The 22,643-nt window shown below is 40.9% G+C and overlaps 1 protein-coding gene across 7 annotated transcripts; it reads left to right on the forward strand.

The window, feature by feature from the left end:
- The first annotated feature begins 149 nt into the window (after window positions 1-149).
- On the forward strand, window positions 150-21,420 carry LOC149308952 (A-kinase anchor protein 17B-like). 7 transcript variants are annotated; one of them, XM_089536771.1, is made up of 8 exons: window positions 150-167; window positions 2,526-2,677; window positions 6,914-7,141; window positions 8,010-8,791; window positions 10,191-10,321; window positions 14,081-14,324; window positions 16,132-17,695; window positions 17,969-21,420. In XM_089536771.1, exons 4-8 carry the CDS (start codon window positions 8,024-8,026, stop codon window positions 18,094-18,096), a joined length of 2,835 nt encoding a protein of 944 aa, XP_089392897.1. In that variant the 5' UTR covers window positions 150-167; window positions 2,526-2,677; window positions 6,914-7,141; window positions 8,010-8,023; the 3' UTR covers window positions 18,097-21,420. The 7 variants fall into 7 exon arrangements, with proteins under 7 accessions (XP_089392897.1, XP_089392894.1, XP_089392890.1 ...); XM_089536768.1 differs by lacking the exon at window positions 150-167 and adding an exon at window positions 584-1,110 and having other exon boundaries at window positions 2,482-2,677; XM_089536764.1 differs by lacking the exon at window positions 150-167 and adding an exon at window positions 584-1,110.
- The last annotated feature ends 1,223 nt before the right edge of the window (window positions 21,421-22,643 follow it).

A 22,643-nucleotide genomic window follows, 5' to 3' on the forward strand; every position in this document is an offset into this window, starting at 1 on the left:
TGGCCAAAGGAAGCTAAAGCAGCCAGAAATGTGAATTCACTTCCTCAGGTTTATTGGTAGAGTGGCCATAAGGCCTCACTGCCCAGGAGGAGGAGGAGGAGGAGGAGGAGGAGGAGGAGGAGGCTCCGAGGAATGGAGGACATGAAGAAAAATGCAGGACAGGCCAGGTCTCATAAATTCAAACCCAGTTAAAGCGGGATCAAACTGCATCGATTCTACAGTGTGGCGGCAGCAGCAGCAAGCGTTCCTTGCCTCACCCTAAATCGGTTTGGAGACTTTGGTCTGAAACACACTGCAGAAATAATCCGCATTGAGACCGCTTTAAGTGCCCTGGCTCAGTGCGACGGAATTTGGGGAATGGTCGTTTTGTGTGGAGTTTAGCTTCTCTGTCAGGGAGCTCCGGCGCCACAATAAACTACAACTCCCAGGATCCCCTCGCATTGAACCCGGGCAGTTAAAGCGGTCTCGAACTGGGTTATTTCTGCAGCTGCTTCCTCACTGGAGAAATAATCCGCTTTGAGACCGCTTTGACTGCCATGGCTCAGGGCTAAAGAATGCTGGGAGTTGTAGTTTATTGTGGCGCCGGAGCTCTTCGACAGAGGCGGCTAAATGTGTAGCAAAACTACAGTTCCCAGAATTCCCTCGCATCGAGCCAGGGCAGTTAAAGCGGCCTCAAAGCGGATTATTTCTCCAACCGGAGAAGCTCCTCACAGAATAAGCAAGCACAGGCCCTTGGCTCATGGCTCCCGCTTCGGGGCTCCATCTTGGCCTCAGGGCTGAGAATCCCCTCAGAAGGGAGGCAGCAGGGAAGGAGGCCTAGCTAGCGGCTTCTCCTTCTCCTCCTCCTCCTCCTTTTCGGCTGCGGCGGGTGCTCCGCCCCGGGGAGGCCGGGCCAGGAGGAGGCTGCGTCGGCCTGAGAGAACTTGCGGCGAAGGCGAAGGCGAGAGGCGGGCTGGGGGCCGGAGTAGGCCGCAGGGGCTAGTCTCGCCTCGCCTCGCCTCGCCCGTCAGCGGGGCTTTCCAAGGGGAAGCTGCGACGACGCCAGGCCCCTCGGGAAGGAGGAGGGGTCCCTGCCCCCCGCCCAAGGAGGGGAGGCCGGACCTCCTCCGGGTAGGTTTGGGCAGGAAGAGGCCGAGTCCCGGCCGGCCCCTGCGGAGAGGCAAGAAGGGCGGAGGAGGGTCCTTATAGTCCTGGGAAGAGGGCCTGGGGAAGACCCCCACCCCACCCCACCCCATAAAGAGCCAGCCTCGCCCTCTTAAGAAGGGGGCATGGCCTGATGGAGGTAGACCTCTGCTGCCCCATAAGGAAGGAGCCAGCCTCCTCCTCCTCCTCCTCCTCCTCCTCCTGGGAAAGGGGTATGGGGCAGGCAGACCCCACCCCATGGCCTTGAGGAGGGGGCATGGGAAAGGCCTAGACCCCATAGGGAGCCAGCCTTATGGTCCTGGGACAAGAGCCCAAACCCGAGAAGGGGGCAGATTCCCCCACCCCATAGGGAGACATACTCCTGAGAAGGGAGACATGGGGGACTCCGACCTCATAGGGAGCCAGCCTCACAATCCTAAGAAGAAGGCATGGTGGGGCAGAGAAGGGGGCATGCATGGGGCAGGTTCCCCCACCCCATAGGGGCCCATATTCCTGAGAAGGGGGCAGGAGGGAGACCTCCACCCCTCTCATAGGGAGCCAGCCTCATGCTGAAGAAGAAGGTGGGGGCATGGGGCAGACCCACAACCCACCCCTTAGGAAGCCAGCCTCACACACCTGAGAAGGGGGCATGGGAGGCCGACCTCCAGGAGTGGGCTGGGCAGAGGCTGCATGGGGGAAGGATTTTGGGCATGGGCTGTATGGGGTCGAAACATTGGGGGTGGTGCTGGTAGAGGGGTTAACTCGCATTCTGTGGGGTATGAGGTGGGTCCTCTTTAGGATTAGGGAAGCAGAAGCCTCTCCCAATGGAGTGAGTTGGACTGTGGTGGGGAAGAGAATGTGGGGGGTTCAGGCCTCTTGTCCAGGGCAAAGGAGGAGACAGGAGGGCCAGCGCCTCATGGGGTGCCATGGCTGGGAATGGCTAGAAGGCAGTGTGGATGTGAGTGGGGGGAAATGGAGGCCTGCCCCATTGAAGGTGTGGGGGTAGGTAGGGTTTGCATGGTCTCAGGGAGCCCCTTTGTTGAGGAGGAAAAGCCAGTGAGGGATCTGTCAGTTCTGTGTGGGGCTGGGCTCTGAGAAGGGGAAGACTATCCTATCCCCAAGGAACAGGCAAGGCTGTGAGGGTGGTTGTTGGGTGCCTACAAGGTGTTTCCGACTTATGCTGACCCTGTCACAGGATTTTCTTGGTAAGATTTGTGGGTTTCCACAGGCCAAACAGGCATCTCCTAGCAGGGTGACCTGATGTCAACACCTCAAAGGAGGACAAGGCACCTTAAATGTAGGACATTACAAAACAAAAGCTAAAAACACTGATATAAATATAGAATTCATGCTTCTTAGTCATGCTCAAAATGAAGGATATGTTGGACATTCCTCTTGAACAGAAGGTTGAAAAGGAGGACGTGTCTTGGAAACGGAGGACATCTGGTCACCTCGCCTTGCTTTGGGAGGCAAGAAGAGAGAAAGGGAAGATGGCCTAGTGGCGGCTTTTCCTGCTCCCCTTTCGGAGAGGGTATCTACATTATAATCTAAACAGGTGGGTTGTGGTTACTTGAAAACAGGCAGGAGGGATCACAAACCAGTGAAGCTACTCAGAGAAGTAACAGAAATGCACCAGCCGGGAATAGCAGCTGGATGTGGGGGAGTTGGAAGAATGTGGTTCTTCCTGATAGGAAAAGTGGTCTGTGCAGTCTATGCTTCTGTGTGCTTTCAAGTGTGGACACACTTTGTTAGGGATGCAGACATAATCCCCCCCATCCATTCATTAATTCAAATATTTATAGTCCACCTTTATCAAAGTGCTATTTGGGTAGCATTCCTTATGTGGTTAGGTGAACTGTAGGTGTTATGTCTCTGTATGGAGTGAGGAAACGCTGTGATATGCAATGGAGAAAAAAACCGGTGTAGTTATAATACACCCCCCCCCCCCCCATGTATTGAAAATTTATTACTGTGCTTTATCTGAAGCCCAGGGCTTGGAATTAACTAGTTTTTGGATCACAGAATCCCACAGCTAACAGGCTTTTTGAATAACCTTTTGAAGCTTCAGTTAGAGATGGGCTATGGCAAGCAGCTGCCTATCATTGTCACCTCTGATAGTGAGGGGTGTATTAAGGCTGTGATTTGGGAATGATATGCCTCTCTGTCAAGTGTGCAGTGCGAAGTGATGTGAGTTTTATAGAGATAAAATAAGGAAGCAAGAATATATGAGGAGGGTATATTGGGTGAGCAGGTGAAAGAGAAACAAATAGTTCCAGGTAAGGAGCTGTTATGTTGAAATAGATGCAGACAAAAACCCACAAACAGTGATACCTTTATTGGCCAACCGAAATGCACAATATTCTTGTTGCAAGCTTTCGAAGCTCCACTGGAGGCTTCTTCAGGCAAGATGTTACCTACCAAACAGGAGAAAAATTAGAGATGTTAGTAAGATGCCACAATATGTTAGTTTGAATTTACTAAATAATAATAATAATAATAAAATTTATTTATATTTCCCGCCTCTCCCTGTGGATCGAGGCGGGATTACAACTGATAAAATCAAACAATAATTTTACACAATACCATACTACATAAAATAATCAATAAAAACATGCCAAAATACAGTAAAATCATTAACATAGCCAAGTCGTTGTCTATACTACTGAATCAGGTGTAGAAAATTCTGTAAGCTCCACTATAAAAGATTGGGTGGATAGGCTCGCCGGAAGAGATCCGTCTTAAGTGCCTTCTTAAAGGCTTCTAAGCTGGTGATGAGACGGATCTCTTCCGGTAAGTTATTCCAAAGTGTTGGGGCCGCGGCTGTGAATGCTTTGTGGGAAGCTGTGATTAGTCTGGTCTTTGTATGTTCCAATAATTTCTTCCTGGATGTTCTGAGAGTGTAGGGCGGATTGGCCAACAAAGCTACCCTTGCATGTTTTATTTTTGTTGAAATAGATGGTGATAGTTAGAATTTGGTTTGGTTAGAGCTAGTATGGTGTTGGGTTTTGGGTTTAGGATCAGGGGATATGGGTTCAAATAGCTGCTTAGCCATGCAAGCTTACAAAGTGGCCTTATTGAATGGCCCAATATTGGTCAAGCTACTAGTATTCCATAAAATCTCCAATATAGCCATCATTCCAGTATAATCACAGGGATACTGGGAAGATAAAAAGGTAAAACATCCAGATGCATTACCCTGAGCTTTCTGGAGAATTTATTTTAATGTATTAATTGTCTTACTCTTCAGTAAAATTATTAGAGCTGCTTATGGAGTCTCAAAATCTACTAAGAACACCAAGATCTGGAAGAGTGGCATAAAAACAAATGAAAAGAGTCAAACCCAGTTTGTTATTGTTGTTATCATGTGGTGTCAAGTTGTTTTCGACATGGCAACCCTAAGGCATCTGGAGTTTTCTTGGCGAGTCTCTTCAGAGGGGCTTTGCCTTTGCCCTCCTCTGAGGCTGAGAGAGTGTGATTTGGCCAAGGTCACCCAGTGGGTTCTGTGGCCAAGTGGGGAATTCAAACCCTATTCTCTGCACTGGCTCCTTAAACCAGTTCAGTCACATGCAAAAGCCTGAAGCTGAAATTACATCAAAATTAGATGTGTATGAATGATACACGATCTGTAACATACCGTAGTCCTCTTCCCAGTAACTTTGTTGAACTTCAGAGATATAGCAGCATACAAATTTAATATATATATATATATATATATGATGATACAACTAGGACTTGTAAAGGAAGGGAAAGAGAAGAAAAGCAGCAGAATGTTTCTATTTTGTTTTCCTCGCAGAGTTCTAATAAGCATTATACAGCAAAGTATCAGCAGTAAACCAACTTTCTGTATAGTCCAACACCTGTTTAGCCTTTTAGTGAGCCTACATAAGAAAGTTTTGCAACATTTCAGGGCCTAATATGTCTGGAAGATGTACACGCTCCTGACAGACACCTGGAAAAAGGGGTGAAAATAGGATCAAAATAGGGCATAATTTGTATTGAGGAAGAGGAGGAAGGATAATGATAAGAACATCTGCCAAAAGGGGTGATTGCATAATTCTATAATGATAATAGGGCTGGAAGTAGATTATGAGCCAGCATAGTGTAGTGGTCTGAGTGTTGGACTAGAAATGCAGGAGACCAGGGCTCAAATCCCTGCCTGGCCATGGAAAGCTACTGGGTGATCTTAGGCAAGTCATACTCTTAGCCTTAGAAGAAGAAATCCCCTCTAAACAAATATTGCCAAGAAAGCTCCATTATAGAGTTGCCATAAGTCAGAAACAACTTGAAGGCACATAAGAACAAGTACCAGACTATTTTAATATAACTTTCCTTTAGTTTTCATCAGTTACTTCTGTTCCTTTCTCAATGCCCTATGGATCACTCTCCATTCTCCATCATAAGAGGTGATGAGGCAGACTTGCTCTTTAGTTTATTTCATGAGACTTCAGCAACTGTGATGAAACATTTTCCACTTTGTTCTTGGTATCAAGGCCTAATCAAGCTGAGTTTGCCTTTGGGAGCGAGTGCATCTATGTGCTCTGGACTGCTGTTGTAGTTGAGTGTACTAAAGCATCACAGGAGACTCACCTGCTTTTTTCAGACGTGTAAATGTGCCCCACTATGTTGCTCTTGCCTTTTTAGATTTTGTACTTTGTCTGCTGTTCATTTAAATCATTTGTACATAATTCTTCGCTGTCATAGAGTCATAGTTTTAAAAGACCTCAAGGGCCATCATGTCCAACCCCCTGCCATGCAGGAATATACAATCAAAGGACTCTTGACAGATGGCCATCCAACCTCTGTTTAAAGACCTTCAAAAGAGGAGACTCCACCATACTCTGATGAAGTGTGTTGCACTGTCAAACAGCTCTTACTGTCAGGAAGAAAGTGTAGTTTGAATCCGTTGCTCTGTGTCCTAGTCTATGGAGCTGCAGAAATCAAACTCGCTCCATCATGAGTATGACATCCTTTCAAATATTTAAACAGGGCTATCATATCACCTCTTAACCTTCTCTTCTCCAGGCTAAACATATCCAGCTCCCTAAGCCTCTTCTCATGGGGCATGGTTTCCGGACCCTACAACATTGTAGTTGCCCTCTAGATGTGCACCAGCTTGACAGCATCCTTTTTGAATTGTGGTGTTGGAACTGATAACCCAGAACTGGACACAGTATTCCAGGTGCAGTCTGACCAAAGCAGAATAGAGGGGTACTATTACATCTTCGATCTAGATGCTGTACTTCTATTGATGCAGGCTAGAATCACATTGGCTTTTATGTCACTTTTCAGAGTGATGTTGAATTTCAGTGGGTGTACAGTCAGCCCTCTGTATCCATGGATCCAAGCATCAATGGCTAGAAAATATTTCATATATATATATATATATAAAAAACCCTTTGATCTTGCCATTTAATATAAGGGATCCATTTTACTATCCATTGCATTTAATGGGACTTGATATTTACAGCTTTTGATATCCATGTGGGGAATGGAGGGAGAGAGTCCTGAAACCAAACCCCAGCAGATAGCAAGGGCCCACTATATTTCTTTTGTTGGGATGCTCATTAAAAAAGAAAATAAATAATTCACCACCTGAGGTACATGTAATGGGGAAGCACTTCTGTGGCTTTTAAAGGTGTTTTGTAAAGGATGGGAACAGGTGATGGCTTTGCCTGCAGCTACATTTTATTATTTAGTTCATTCCCCCTTGAGATCTTCAATTTGGGTCCTTAGGTCTCAGAAGGAGGCTTACTAGAATTTGCTAGTAACCTTTCCTTGTACATTTATACAGGAAAAACACTAGGTAGAGAAGCATATTGTTACTCTTGGAATTGAAAAGTTGGCATTTGAGGAAGGATTGCTGAATATACAAATGAGAATGTCATAATTTCCAGTACAGAGCTTGAAGACAAAATTGGAAGATCAAGAGTATTCAAAAGAGCCAGAAAACATCAAGATGAAAAAAAGCTGTTATTTCTATCAACTTTAAATTACCTTTCAAAGTGTACTATATTTCAAGGTGTGTAACTGTATAATTATTACATAGCCTTTGAGAAATAGACATTGCTGAGCTATGTTAAAGATAACTGTATTTTACACTTTGTTATAATGCAATAAATACAAAAAAAAATGTTTTAGAATTTACATCTGTGAGTAAATAGCAGCATTTCTCTGCTATTTTAAATAAAGAATTAATTTATAAACTACTGTACATTGCTTCATTCTGTGCTCCCTGAGAATAAGAAAACAGAATGGATTTTTACTTATGATATGTAGTATCTCTTAATTTATGGTAAAATACTTTTCAAAAGTTCAGAATGTTCGATCTTTTCAATTTATATGTTCTATCATTTCCAGTAAATTCAAGTATATAGTATAAAATATTGTGCATTTTGTAGTACCTAATACTGTGCATTTTCTTCAAATGCATAATATTTAAAATTATTAAGAGATGTCAGAACTATTCAGTTATGTTTATATTCACATGTCAGAAGGCTATATTTACATATGTTACTATATTAGAGGGGTTTGATGGTTAGAACTAAGGCTTAATATGTCAGCAATAGCAATGTTATTTGCAACTTATATTGGAATAAATCCCACTGAAATGCAAGGCACTTACGTTTGAATAAAGAGCTGTAATGACAACATTTTTTTATTAAAAGATTTAACCAATTTAATTCAGAAAAAACATTATTCATCTATCAAAAGTGGGAAAAACTGCCTGAAAGCTGGATGGCACAGATGGCAGCTGTGCTTCATTATCACCTTTCAGGATGGAGTACATGTTTGTATGGTGCAAGAAGCTGTTCCTGGTAACCATGTAGGATATAAGGAGCATGCTTTATTTGCCGTTCAGCATAACCCACCCTTTTGTTTTTCTAAAGGACATTTGGATGCCATGACAGTCACTCTAGTATGTGATCCCTCGGAAGCTATGGAGCTCTGTGCTTCTCAGCAACTCTATCTTAAGCCAGTAGCGAAGTTGACAATCAATGTGGTGCTTCCAGAACACACTGGATCGACCCGGGCATTCTCTAAGTGGGAAGTGATGGACAAGCTGAAGAATATGATTTGTCCAGACCAGTTCACCAGTGTAAAAGTTTCAAAGAGCACTAAGGGTTTCATTCGGTTTGAGGGAGAGGCAGAAACCAAGCGCTTGGTGTGTAGCCTTAAGGAAAAGCTCCATGGCAAGATGATAAAACTGAATGGTTTTAACGATGGCTTGCAAGTGGTTGCTACAGAGGCACCTCCAGATTTCCCAACTCCACAGGAGTTGGAAGCCAAGGTGAATGATAGAGGATTGCAGGAGGAAGACTTTGCTGAACAAAGCAAGGATATTGCTGACTGCATCCATTTGGAAGGATTGCCATGCAAATGGTTTGCACTAAAAGGCTCAGATAGTGAAATACCAAGTGAAGATGTCTTGAGAGCAGTGTTTGAAAGCTTTGGAAAGATCAAGAACATAGATATCCCTATGCTTGATCCTTATAGGGAAGAAATGGTGGGAGGAAGCATGAATAATTTCACTTTCCGTGGCCTGAGGACATTTGAAGCTTTTATCCAGTACCAAGAGTCCACGTCTTTTTCAAAAGCTATGGAGACACTTAAGGGAATGAAGCTGATGTTTAAAGGGGATGATGGAAAAGCTCTTGCGTGTAATATCAAGGTAAGAAGTGTCATGGGGTAGCCATAGTTTAGTCTATTTCTACAGGGTTAAGTAAGTTGACTGCTACTGAAAGATTTATAATTTTTAGTCTGCTATAAACTTTTGTGGACTAGTCACTACTTCATTAGTCTACTTCCATCTAATAACTGGCTCTTGTTCTTAAATAAAAATATATGCCACAATAAACCTGTTATCCATTCAGGTAGCACTAGACTTTGTTGTGGTCAAACAGGCTGTTTTATGCTGCCACATGTTTTGACAGTGTTTGGTATCTGCTGCCTAAAACTGAATGGTTCCTAAAAGTATTCTCATGTGATGCAGTGTAGTGTAGAATATGCTTTTTACCTAATTGACATGTTTTTATAGTATTACTTCCATGTTTTGTCTTTTTATATATAGTTGTCTACAAATAGTTAGCAACCTCTGTTAGACTTGAGAATTATTTTTCTGCTTTCTCTCTTGGATATAATATTCAGTTATTATGGACTATACAAAACAATATTTTGTTACAAAACAAAACAGTATTTTGTTAAAGAAGTCTTATGAAGACATTCTTAACATGGTGACTGAGGTCTTAGGTCCTACTGAATTTGCTGGTCTAATTCCAATGAAAGTGTACATTACACTTTTGTTCACTTGTCCTCATTGGAAATGGGAACTTATTATTCATTTTAGTTACATGGCAGTTTTTAAGTCAGGGCTTTGGTCCTTTCCTGTGATTAACCTGGAAAACAAATATTTTGATATATTTTGATCAAATTTCAGCAGTTCAGAAAGACTAATATAGCAGAATCTGTAAAGATACCTAATTCACATGTACAAAGCAAGGGGAAATAACAGCTGCTTTTCAAGGTGTTGGCCAACCCACATAGGATAACATCATACTTGGATCTTCTTTAGCAAGTCCCCCAACTGATAATTGAAATCACTTTTTAAATCCTTCCCAAGTAGAAACCTACTGTTTGGCATGGAGAATAGCTGGAAGGATAGCATGTTACTTTTTCTGTTCATGTTGGATCCTGAACAGTAATATTCACCACCCAGAGAACTCTTGGAAAACCTGAAAGGGAAATACATCTTTTTAGATAATGCATTATAACACTTATTTTGCAAGGCCCTAGATTTGAGTGTCCTTAAGTGGAACTCTGTAGAAGAGGAATATGGCTCTCCCTGTCAGAAGTCACGCTGTTCATGTTGGGTTGCGTACCAAAGTCCTGTTATATTGGAGGCAGCTGAACCAAAGTGACGTGTGTGTGTGTGTGTGGGGGGGGGGGGTCTCTTGGTGCTGTAAGACCTTCCATGTTGAATTTGTGGCCTGAAGGATGGCACTGGAGACTTTGTGGATTTGGTCAGCGTGAGAGAACAATACCACATTTCTGTTCTCTTTATTTTGCAACAGGTCACGTCTGATACTACCAGTCATTTCAGTGAGAGTGCTATAAATCAGAGAACTCTGGAAAGATTAACACTGCAAGGGCTAGAGCGAGAAAGAAGGCGGGAGGAAAACAGAGGGAAAAGGGGGACGGAAAGGTGAGGACCTTCATTTTTAAAAAATTGTTCATGTTTTATTAGTGGGGGAAACTGAGAAGAGAGTGTTTGCGGTTGTGTTGTCTCTGCACTTTGGCACCCAGGCAATTTAATTTGTGCATCAGGAAGATGTTATGCCCATGATCCATGTAAATGTGTGAAAATTTAGATGTTTTGCTTGTCATGAGGAACATCATTAAATTGTCAGGCACCTTTCCTTGCAATTACTAGAAATTGTAGGCATTTTCTGGCCTGTTACAGACTGCCAAAATAAAGCTGCTTCGGGTCTCTTTGGAGGTATGCTGTTTAAATGATGCATGGGTCCTAAGAGTCCGGAGGTCGCGCCAAAGCCACACTCAATTCCTAAGCACTGGAGCGAAGCTTTGGTGCAGCTTCCGGATTCTTAGGATGCATGCATCATTTAAACAGCATACCTTCAAAGAGACCCGAAGCAGCTTTATTTTGGCAGTCAGTAACAGGCCTCTGTTTCTTGAAGTTTCAGTAAGCATTGCCCCTATATGCAAGCATATGCTTTCAATGCAAAAAATTTACCCAGCATGAGCTCTTGTGAATACACACAACTCTGAATAGGTTACTTCTTTAGGCAAAACATCAAGTAGTAAAGCTGAGGAACTTTTCAAATGAAGGTTGCAAACTCTGATCAAAGCTTAATAAGGCACATACATGCCTGTTCATGCACAGGCATGTGTCCATTTGTAGGTAGAGGTGCTAGGAAAGGTATCTAGATTATGGGATGAAATATAAAGAAGATTTCTACAATATACTGAGATTAATTTTTGGCTGTAGGGATATCATCAACATAATTCTCTTTATTGTTCCTGGCCTTCCTGTTTGGCTCTGCCCAGGGATACCTAGATATTTTTAAAAGAGCCCTAATGCCATGTTATTTGTGGACATACGACTGAAATGATTGAAACTTGCTGTAGAAACCTAGCTGCAATATTCAAAATGGTTTCTATTTGATAATTAGCCAAGAAGAACTAGCCTTCTGTTAAAGGGCAGTATATTCCCTTTCCTTCTCAGCTAGAAGTCTGTGATAATTAGTGGTGGCTTTAGAAGCAAAATGAGGATGAAGTGTAGGAATGTAGTTGTTAAGACTTTGCTTGCTATTTACTTTGTTTCTCAGTTTCTTTAGTACTATAAAGCAACATTATTTCCACCCTGAAGTAAAATTAATTTCTGAGAAAGATTAATGATGTAGCTCAGATTTTTGGATTAGCTGTTAAATCCAAACATCCTGAGGGCAGGATGTCCAATTAAAAAGATTGTATGTACAGCGCTGTGTAAATTTACAGCGCTTTATAAATACAGGTTAATAATAATAATAATAATAATAATAATAATAATAATAATAAGTGTGCGGCCACTACTTGTTTTCTCAGCCTCCCTTAGTTCCCCAGAGGGCTTCTTCAGTCTTAAATTACACCTGAGCAGCAGGAACACCTGAGCATATATGCTTTTATTCTGCAGGGAGACCAGGGCTCTACCCACTCTGTTGTTTATGGAAAAAATGTTGTTATGTTAAAGACAGAAACGGTAACACTAGATTTATGAACCTCTTAGTAGTTCATTACCTGCTGGGTTTTATTTCCAACCTTTTTCAAACCATTCAGCTTTTAGCTTTGGGATTTTATAGTGGCTATATAAGATTGTGCTGGTTGCACACCATTGTTGCGTCTTCCATTTTCAAAAAAAGATTTACACAGTTTTGTCAGATTAAGATTGCATTGTTTTCCAGATTTCTGAGAAATAAAAAAAGAACTTCCCTCCTATTACCAAAAAGATTTATGTTAAATTCAACTATTGGGGTCCATTAGAAAACTTCCAAAACTGTACCATTAGTTTGGACCAACCAAAAATACAGGCAAGAAATTAGAAGACTTGGACTTGAAAAGGTAGATATGAAGAAGCTAGACAAGAGCCTGAAGTATAAAGTTATATCATTCGATACTAAAGTTAGGATTGCCCATGCTTATCGTATTTCCAGTTTCTGTGTATTGTGAAAGCAGGACAGTCATGAAAGTTGATAGGAGGAAAATCAATTCACTTGAAATGTGGTGCTGAAGAAAAGTTCTAAGGATACTATGGGCTGCTAAAAAGACAAATAAATGGGTCTAGAGCAAATCAAGGATGAACTCTCCCTAGAACCAAAGATGACTAAACCAAGCTTATCGTACTTTGGACAAATCTTGAGACGACATGACTCACTAGAAAAGACAATAATGCTTGGTAAGCTAGAAGGCAATACGAAAAGAGGAAGACTGCATTCCTGATGGATAGACTCAGTCAAGTAAGCCACAGCCCTGAGTTTACAAGATCCATGCAGGGTAGTTGATGATAGGGTGACTTGAACGTCTCTCATTCCTAGGATCACAGCAGTTAACAACAATTTAAAAATACATAGAATTGTAGACAAAATTGTGAGGTCTCCAGATTGCTTCACAAGAGAAGCTGGCATGATTTTATATTTTTACAAATGAGGAATGAGACTTTGTGATTTTGCCCCAACCATTGTACTGTATGTGTTGAACAAAAGCTTCCCAATACCTGGCAAACCTAAGTTTCCACCTCTTCCTCTACTGCAGCTTGCAGACCTTTCAGATTTTTTAGCTTTAGCATGAAGTCACTCCCCTGCTTCCTTTTGTAACATCTTACACATGTTGGTATTCTTTTGCAGTTTTCATTGCTCCTAATAGAAGTTTTGCCTGCCTCTGGATTCTGGTGGTTCTCAAGTGTGAAGATTATCTGATTTCAGCATTGGGCTTATGTGGACTCTATGTTTCTTCATAAATCACTGCTTTGGATGTTTTCCCTTAAGGAATGCAGTGACTCATGCACACAGTTTCTTTGGTGGCTAAATAATTTGGCATCAGGAGTAACACCTTTATGCCCTTTGCATAGACATGGCAGAATTATCATCCAGATTACTGCCTGACTGAGAGAAGATAAATTGAGGCCTGTGAATTGTACGTAGATGCTGTGGTCAGCCTCTTTTGTCTGTAGGTGCTTCTGAGTTAATAAGCTCTCTTCATTTTTTTTAACTTACAGGCTATATTAGCAATTCTGTTGCATCAAGTATTTTGGGAATTACTGCCCTATCAAACTAGAAATTATTTATTTAACTTCTAGCATGCTTTTCCTCTGGTGGGTTTAGCAATTTACAAGCCAGAACTACTGTATTTAGACCTACATCTTGTGCCTTGACACTGTCTTCTAGGATGCAGAGTGACATGGGAGAGGGGAACAATGGCTGCAGCTTAGGTCCAAAGATTTAAACTCAGATCATATTGAGGTGACTGGGTCTCTAACGCTTGACAGGAAAAAGAAGAGCCAACTTGTGTATTTGCTTAGGAAGAACATAGGCTGCAGTCCAACCTGCAGGTATGTGTTGAAGTCCCATTGAAACTAATTGGGAACATGCATGTAGCTGTGGGTTAGTTTACAGCCACAATGTATGACTTTAGATGTAACATCAGGATATCTTGAGAGTGTAAGATGTTTCAAGAGAAAGGTTCAGCTTGTCTTGAAACATTTTTCATCTCCTTGGAAATATGTGAGGTGTTATATTAAAAATACACATTTCTAGAAGGTGTTACTAATTGTGTGTAAGAGCTAGTGGATTCCAAGCATGGATATCCTTCCTATTGGCATCATTAAAATCTTCTCTCCTGCCATGCAAAGGTTAAAAATGTAATACGATTTTTTTAAAACCTAAATTGTCCCATATTAACAATTGCCTAGAAAAAGACGTGATGATGACGATGAAAAAAAAGTTGGAGAAGGAAAGAGGAAATCTAAGATCAAGAGACGGGAAAAAAGACAGATAGATCAAGATGAAAAACGCCCAAGAAAGCTGCAGAAGGTAACAGCTGGAGAAGAGTTGTGGCCAGAGAATATGCCTGAATGGGAAGAGAGGAAATACCTTCTAGCTCAGAGAAGAGTGGAATCTATCAGGCTGCTTACTGTGCTGTTAAACCAAATAAAAGTAAGAATATATATTTTTAAAAATACTCCAACAGATTTACCAATCTGTATATTAAGCTATAGGACACAGAAAAGGAGAGGATTTGCTTCCATTGGGCAGCAGGTGTCAGTCTCCATATCCAAGGTGCACTTTATTTTGGTGTACTGGCTTAAGTGTGAGGTGGAAGGAGGCAGAGTTACATATTCAAGGGGTAGTTTCATGTTTAAAATTAGTTACAAGAGTCAGCAACTTCTTGATAAGATCTATGTTTCTTGGTTCCTTTTTCTTTTTTCTCTTTTCATCTTCAACTGCCATGCAAAGAGGTGTTGATTGAGTTTCTGTTTCTTTAGCATGGTGAAATCAATTTGTCTCTGAAGGAATAAAATGAGTTGGGAGCACTAGCATGTGCAGAATGGAGAACATTATTATGACAACACTAAGTGGTTAAGAAAAGAAATTCCATAATCCATGGCCATGAAAGTGTCTTGCCTATTGCTTTTTGGCAAGGGATGTTAATTTTTAATTATTACATGCATTGCAAAGTGTAATTTCAGCCTTTAAGGTAAAAGCTAGCATGTGTTGTGTGATTTCATTTTCAAGACTAGCTTATTTAAAACTTGACTGATTGCCCATAAAAATATTTTCTTTATGGAGAAGCTGGGCTGACAGAAAAATCACCTCCTAGAGAGAGTTGTACAGTGAGGTAAGCTTGAGTGTGCTTTCTTAGATGGTATAATTTGGTCATCTTATGGGCATTAGATAAACAATTGGTGGGTATGATCCAAGTGGCACAATCCATAGGTAAGTTTTTATGCAGTTCATTTTCAGTAAATTCAAACCTGTTTATACTCAGAGCAAACCCAATCAAATTAATAAGACTTGAATAACTTAAACCCATTCAGTGGGTTTAATTTTTATCTGGATCTAACTCAGGTAACATCTACACTGCAGAAATAATGCAGTTTGATACCTCTTTAACTGCCATAGCTCAATGCTATGGAATAAAAAACACAACAACATCATTTATTTCTTAACCACTTCTTCCCATGGTTTGAGGCAGGGAATAAAAACAAATGAACAATACAGAATTAAAATGTGCAACAGTTTAAAAGGACAAATAAGACATACACATTGTAAAACAATCCACATTTTAAATATATAATTTAAAATCATCTGGATAATCTTGCTGGAAGAGGCTGGTCTTCCATGCTGTTTTAAATTCAGACAGCATGCTCAGCTGTTGAATTTTTCCTGGCAGGTCATTCCACAGTCTAGGAGTGGCCAAAGCAAATGTCCTCTGGCTGACAGTTGCCAACCTAGTTCTGGCTGACTGGAGTAAATGTCCACCAGAGGACCTAAGAGTATGGGGCAGATTGTACAGGAAGAGGTGATCCCATAGGTAATCTGGCCCCAAATCATGTAAGGCTTTAACGGTAATGATCAACACTTTGTACCTTGTCCAGAAATGAATTGGCAGAACATCCTGGGATTTGTAGTTTGTTGCGGCACCAGAGCTCTTTGACAAAGAATGTTAAATATCTCCGAAAACTACAAATTCCATAACATTGAGTCATAGCAGTTAAAGCGGTATCACACTGCATTAATCACACTGTATAAAATTGTGTAGCGTGGATGCAGCCTTAGTGATTCTTGCTCTCTAAATGGATTTTGCTCAGTTGGAGGATATGTGCCTACTTCAGGCACCAAAAGTTATTGGACCAACTTACAATTCATAATTAGACAATGTTAAAATTTATTTTCTTTCTGCTGATGTCATTTGTTGAATTTTGCTGTAATTCTTTGTTTCAATTTTTTTTTACTTTTGAAGAATTTGGTGCTATCATCGAGGCAAATAGAGGAGCCGTTGAAGAATTTTGACAATGAAAGAGAAGATTCTTTCTCAGCACCCCAGAAACAGAATGGACTAAAAGAGCAGAAAAACTCTCATTCTCTTGAGAACCAAGAGCTAATAGATGAGAGAGACCCCAAGTGTCATTCAGCACAATTGGATAATGTGCATAATTGGCAAAGGGAGAAAGAACAGTCCATTGGAAAGTATTTACCTACATCATCTCGTCCCTTGGTAAGAACGATTTTGAACAAGGCAGTTTCAAGAACCATCACTAGCCACACAACAGAGAAGGATACAGACTGTCATCATGCCTCTGGCTTGTTACAGGTCACTATCACTCAAGAGTGTAAAGCTGTAAAGTCACCTAACACAGGGGATTACTTACAACAAAACTTCAGCTGTTTCCCAAAAGCCCCTAATGCGGGAAAATCCAAGAAACAAAAGGTTTATGAAACTGAGGAATTTATACATTATTTACTAAACTACTACCAAACCCCAAGATATGCACGAATTTGTCCGGGGGTGCAAAACACAGCAAACGAATCTTGGTGGCAGAGAATGGTGTCTCATAATGGGAACAATGTCCAGGTCAGCCTCAAAAGCAAAGGTGGACAGTGCTTGACAGAAGTGAGTTTAGTACCAGACCACCATGAGAGAGACTTCAGAGGGAAGGACAGTTATAAGTGGAAAGTAATAGAGGAAGAACCTGAGCTTGTGGAGAGCATGCCAAAGAAGCAGGCATGTACCAGAGACTTTACGAAAAGCTACCAGGTTCAGTGTGGTGACTCGCTAGATGAGGCTAGTGATGGTACCCCACCTGACGAACTGCATACTCCTGTTTTAGTAAGCACCAATACTGCTCACCATAAAAAATACCAAGAAGAGAATATTGCAATGGCAGTTGTACCATCACACAAGCCATTTGGCTGTGTGTATAAACTGAAGGATTTATTGGAAGAGATAAGCAGTGATTCTGAATATTTTAGTGAGGCACGTAATGAGACACGAAACAAAATGGAGAGAAGAAATGGTAGCTGCAGAAGTAGCTGTGATCCATGGCCTCTCAGCAAATCAGGGAGAAGAGAATTGCTGATTTGTGTTCAAAATGTGGCCTATAGCGATCAGGATGGAGAATGCAGCAAACGCAACTTCTGCTCCAACTCTGAGTGCTGTGACTCAATGAAGCGGCCCAGGCAAAGGCTTAAAATGGGATTAAAGAGATCCAGCAGTAAAATACAGCATGAAGGACAAAAAATCAAATGGGTATCTAGTGAGGAGGAGAGAGAATCTAGTAGGAAGAAGAAGAAGAAGAAAAAGAAAAGGACTTCTGGTAACTCTCTGCCTGAGGATGTACCTAACTTCTTTAAAACAAACCATTGTGAAGAGATGGAGTCCCTTGGCAAGCTACAGAGAAAATGTAGCAAGATGTTCCACCACAAAATGAAATGTAAAACATTTAATGACATTGGAGGAGCAGTAAAAGCAAAAGATGCCATCCATTTGAGTGCCTCAAAGCTTCAAGAAGCTCACGAAGAGGCAGGTAAGGGGTTTGTGGACATTAATGTGACTGGTGATAGAGGGTATGAAATGGACAGAAGGCAGAGAGCTTTCAAGGGTAGGGTAGAAAGGTGATTGTCAGGGCAGCTCAGAGAGGTTAGACGTGATGGGTGTATTGGTAGAAGATGGTGGCGAAAAGAACTGGGAAGAAAAGCATGGGGCAACTTTCAGTATTTTTTTTGAGTTGTAAGCAGCTCCTTCAACTTGAGCATTCTTAACTCTTGAGGTTGTGCTGCAACTCTCTCCTGGTTTGCAGAGGACTTGCTATTAAGAAGAAATGTTGAAGCCACTTCCGAAGGATGGCCTTTGTTTCCTGTTGAAATAATTCGAACAAGTCCATACCCGGAGGCAGTCTGTGAAGTGGAATTCGGAAGAGGATGCTGATTTCATTGGTCCTGGAAGATGATGGTGATCTTGAAACTATTAAAGGAGGAAGCTCAAAATAGGTCCTTTTATACAACTCTTTAAAGAATATAACTGTAAAGTAGACCTTTGGTGACCTGGGTATTTTGCTTTGACTCCTCTGCATGCTGGTGGAGGGAGAGCAGTGTTTACAAGAGTCTAGCTTGGTAAAAAGAAATGGCAGAAATCAGTCAGTAGATTTAACATCTGTACCAAAGAGGACCAATACAACAGAAAAGGTTACCAAATATGCATGATTGAAGCCATGTTGAATCATGGACTGGTCAAGAGTTTGAGCTGAATTGAATGGTCCCTACTGTTGTTGTTTTTTTTGGATAGATCTACAAAATGTGAGTTCTGCTGTCTAGTTACTACAGTTAGAAGAGTTATGCCTAAAGTACTTATATAGTTGAATAAATATTTTAATTTATGAGATTCAAAAAGAAAGTGCCTCCTCGGTAATTCAGAAAGGGGATGGTGTGAGAGAAAATGTGTTATTTATGTAAGGCAGAAAAGGAACATGTTTATAATCCATTGCAAATTTATAACATGATGCAGATAATAGCCTCCATTACCATAGTTTAATCTTGGAATGGGCAGTGCATGGTTTATGTCACATGTTGTTAATCCAGAACCTTTTTTCGCCCTATTTGGTTTTTTGAATGCTTTACACATTGGATTTTGCTTTCCTGCAATTCTCCCAAATCTGCCTTTTGTTAGCCACATGGGGGGAAAGGTACCCGTGACACTGGAGATCCACTGTCAGATTTCAGGAGTTGGAAAACTTTGACTCTCAAGATGTTCTCACTTACAGATTCCATAGTTCTTTACCACTGGCTATCCAAGATAGCAGTTGGAAACATTAGACCAAAAACATCTGAAGTGCACAAGGTTGCTCATTCTTGCCTTACAATGAAAGAATTAAAGCAGCCATATGAGGTTCAAATTGTGATCAGAGCAGCAATCTCTCTCTCTCTCTCTCTCTCTCTCTCTCTCTGTGTGTGTCAGGGAAGTATAGCCCCTTGTCCCCATGGCACTTGAAATAATATCCCAGTGTTGCCTTTTTTAGCTGGAGGGTTGCAGAAAAATGCTGGCATGATGAAGGTAACTGGGTAAGTGTTTCTCCTCCTGTTATGGGAATAACAGTAGCTCTGGAGGGTGGGATTTAAATGGAAAGCACTACAAGGAGAAAATAATTGAACAGTCCCATTATACAACATCATTGCTTCAGTCAAATTGGAACCTCATCTGTCTTTTCCAATTCTCAAATTTTCCAGTTCACAAATGGTTTGGCCTTAATTAAAGTGGTATGCAGAGTAGTTGGGAGTTGGCTGCTGAAACTGGGAAGAGCTAAACTATTGTCACCATTGATATACTTGTGTGAGAAGCTGTGAAGGTCATACAGTACTCCCCCAAATGTGTTTATCTTTGTTGGTCAGTTCTCAGATAATACAGAAATGATTATTTTCCTTTTTTTTTTTTTAATAAGAAAGAATGATAGAACGAACACTTTTATAGGTTCTTCACAGACTAGTGTTCCTTTGGTTCTTAAAGATCTGCTGGACAAAGGATACTTTGACCAGTGAAAGCGGTATGAACTCTTTCTTCTGTGCTGGTTGGCATTTTTGTTCTTTGAGTAAGTGACCTTCTGAAGTATATGGCCAGAGCCAACAGAAGTGATCTTACTTAGTTCTTAGAACTGTATGAAGCCTGAAGATGGTGTCATAATACAATCCAATATGACAGTCTAAAAACACTCTACTGTCTTCAGTTGTAATAAGAAATGGTTTTGAGAACTGCAGGTTGTCTCTTACTGCAGCAGGTAGCCACAACTTCTATGGAACTGATTTCCATATGGAGAGGGAATAGCAACAAATTTTGAGTTTCTGCTTTCACTTTAATATGCTTTATTTATTACATGTCATGGTAATTTTCATGTGATATGCATTCCCTAGCATACCACCCATGTTTGTTAACTTCTGTTCCAATAAAGTAGTAATGAACAAAAGTATGCAGGTATTTAATGTCTTTAGATTGTGTTTTGTGTCAAACTGGTCACTGGTGGCAGTTTCCACAGGTTTCTGAGCCCTCTTCTACTTTAAAACTAATCTTGTGGTAGTGATGTGGAGGTACTGAATGCATTTCCTGAGGGGATAAAGAAAAATATTTTGGAAATAGCCTTTTGCATTTGGCTTACTTTTTTCCTCTGGAGGAGGGGATCTATCTAATTTAAGGTTTCCCTTAACTGTGAATGAATTGGTTCTTTATGGAAATTCTTTTGAGCAACATAGCAAATGTTTTGGTTTCTTGTTACACAGTACATACAAGTACACAACGTCCTCCACAAACTTTGTTTTGTTTCTTGCTGTTTTTAGCTAATTTGAACACAAACGCACTTGGAGAAAATGTTTGTGCCCACTTCAAAGTGCATTGTCCATTGTGGAAGTTCCTTAAATTCATTTCCTTTCAGTAAGCATATGATGCAGTGATGGAGAAAATGCGCCAGTCCCTTCAGAAAAGAGGCTTTCTGCATAGCAATCTGAGGGCTCATGGCATCCTCAAAACGCTGCACCCCATGCCACCTGTCATAGGGTAAATGAGATTCTCTCCCCACACCTTTTTCATGCTGTGAAGGAAAAAGTGGCAGGAGAGTATGTGCAAAAGTACAGCTGTCTTGATGAACCACTGCCAAGCCTCCATGAAGTTTATCATATTCACAGTAGGAATTTTATTTCCTTGCGAGATCTTGTAAACAGAATGCTGTTGAATCTTTTCTATACCTCACAACCCATTTCTTAATGTTCCAAGCAAATAAAAAGTAGGCTTTGTGCCTTAATGTTAGATACCAAGATTAATTTTTCATGGCCTTTACCACCATATAAAGGCATTGGACTTAATCCTTGGATTGGACTTGCACTTCTGTGCTCCTCCAAATGGAGAAAATGAATTAAAGAAATTCCCCTTTTGCACAAATGTGGAAGCTTCCTGGGTAATTCATACACTTTTGGCAACAGCAAAGCAGACTGATTGGAAGCACACTGCAAATCTCCTTCCTGGTACATTTCCAGGTCAAAAGTATCGCCTGAGTAAGTCCAGTGTCTTTATTATATGGTATTAAGGGAGTATGAGCTTACAGCTCTCTTAGTTTACCTTTTGGGCTTTCAATTTTGACATTAATTCTATTGAACTGTTCCCCTGCATTCTCATTAAATACTGGAAACCTAACTTTAAAAAAATGTGTTGGTCAATTCATCATAAGATAGATATGTGAAAATAACTTGATTGGTGTTCCTAGAAAGCTTTCTCGATCAGACTTCTTTTTCTAAAAGCAAGTTTGTAGACTTGTTCTTAAACTTGTATTGCTTGGAAAAATATGTGATGTCTTAATTATGAAAAATAATAAAATGTATTTTATGTAAAAATTGTTTAAATGCAAATTCGTGGTGGATTAAATTGGTGAGTAACATCTAAGATGGTTACAACTGCACAATTAAGTTGGTCTTAAATGCTATGGCAGTTGACATCTAAAGGGGTGGAAGTGATGAGAAAACCTTGAGGAAGTGGGAGTCTTACTTTTGATATTCTGTCACATAGAATTATAAAATCAAGATGCTTACATCTCGCATAGAATCGAGATACTAACAGTCTTATATTCTGAAGTATGGATGGGCAACTCATTGGGTCTGCAAGCCAATTGTCTGCCCTCGGGGGCTGCATGAACTGCTTCCCCCAAGAAATAAAACAAATCAGTCGGGAGTTGGAAATCTGCTTATGGTTTTGATGTTGAACAGCTGAAGCACTCCTGCATCTTTATGAAAAGTGAACTGCCTATCTGGAAGCCTTCCAAGTGTGGTAGGTCACCATTTTTGGCCAGTAAGATGGGGGTTATGGGAGTATGGAAGGGGTGTGGGACTGCAAAAACTGCTGCGGGGTATGTGTGCTGTGCTCTGTCACCTGCTATCTTAGAGCATTTTTTCCTGCGTCTGCCTCATTTGGAGGTTCTCAGTGTTACCCATAGTCACAGTACAGGTTGAACCATAAGTGTCTTGGATTTTGGAGTATTTCTATATACATAATGAGATATCTTGCAGATGGACCCAACTGAAACATGAAATTCATTTATGTTTCATTTACCCCTTATACACATAACTGAAGGTAATTTCATACATAATATTTTAAGAAATTTTGCTCCTGAACACTAAACCATCAGAAAACAAAGGTTTCACTAAATCAGCCAGCCATGAAAAGGTTTGGGATTTCTGAATACTTTGGATTTCGGAATTCCAGATAAGGGAGACTCAACCTGTGTAACAGTTCCATCGGCCATACAGAAAAGAATGAGGTGCTAGTGGTGTCGTTCAGTGTAACGTAAAGCATAAAATACATCACATATAGGCCTTGAGGTCAAATGTCTGATTTGTTTACAGAAGAGATCTGGTGCAATGGGAAGGTTTAGTTTTCAGGTACAGATTAGTTTCACCTGTCAATTGCCATGTCTTGTGAAAGTTGTCAGTACAAAATTCCAAAAC

This window comes from Sceloporus occidentalis, unplaced genomic scaffold (assembly GCF_023333645.1).
Source record: "Sceloporus occidentalis isolate IW3139 unplaced genomic scaffold, rSceOcc1.0.p SCAF_8, whole genome shotgun sequence".
NCBI classification, from domain to species: domain Eukaryota; kingdom Metazoa; phylum Chordata; class Lepidosauria; order Squamata; family Phrynosomatidae; genus Sceloporus; species Sceloporus occidentalis.

Excerpts from the sequence above, each read along its gene's own strand:
- LOC149308952 (XM_089536771.1), top strand. The coding sequence starts at position 8,024 with ATGACAGTCACTCTAGTATGTGATCCCTCGGAAGCTATGGAGCTCTGT. Across the intron at positions 8,792-10,190 it reads CTCTTGCGTGTAATATCAAG|GTCACGTCTGATACTACCAG; the intron begins GTAAGAAGTGTC and ends ATTTTGCAACAG. Across the intron at positions 14,325-16,131 it reads TGCTGTTAAACCAAATAAAA|AATTTGGTGCTATCATCGAG; the intron begins GTAAGAATATAT and ends TTACTTTTGAAG.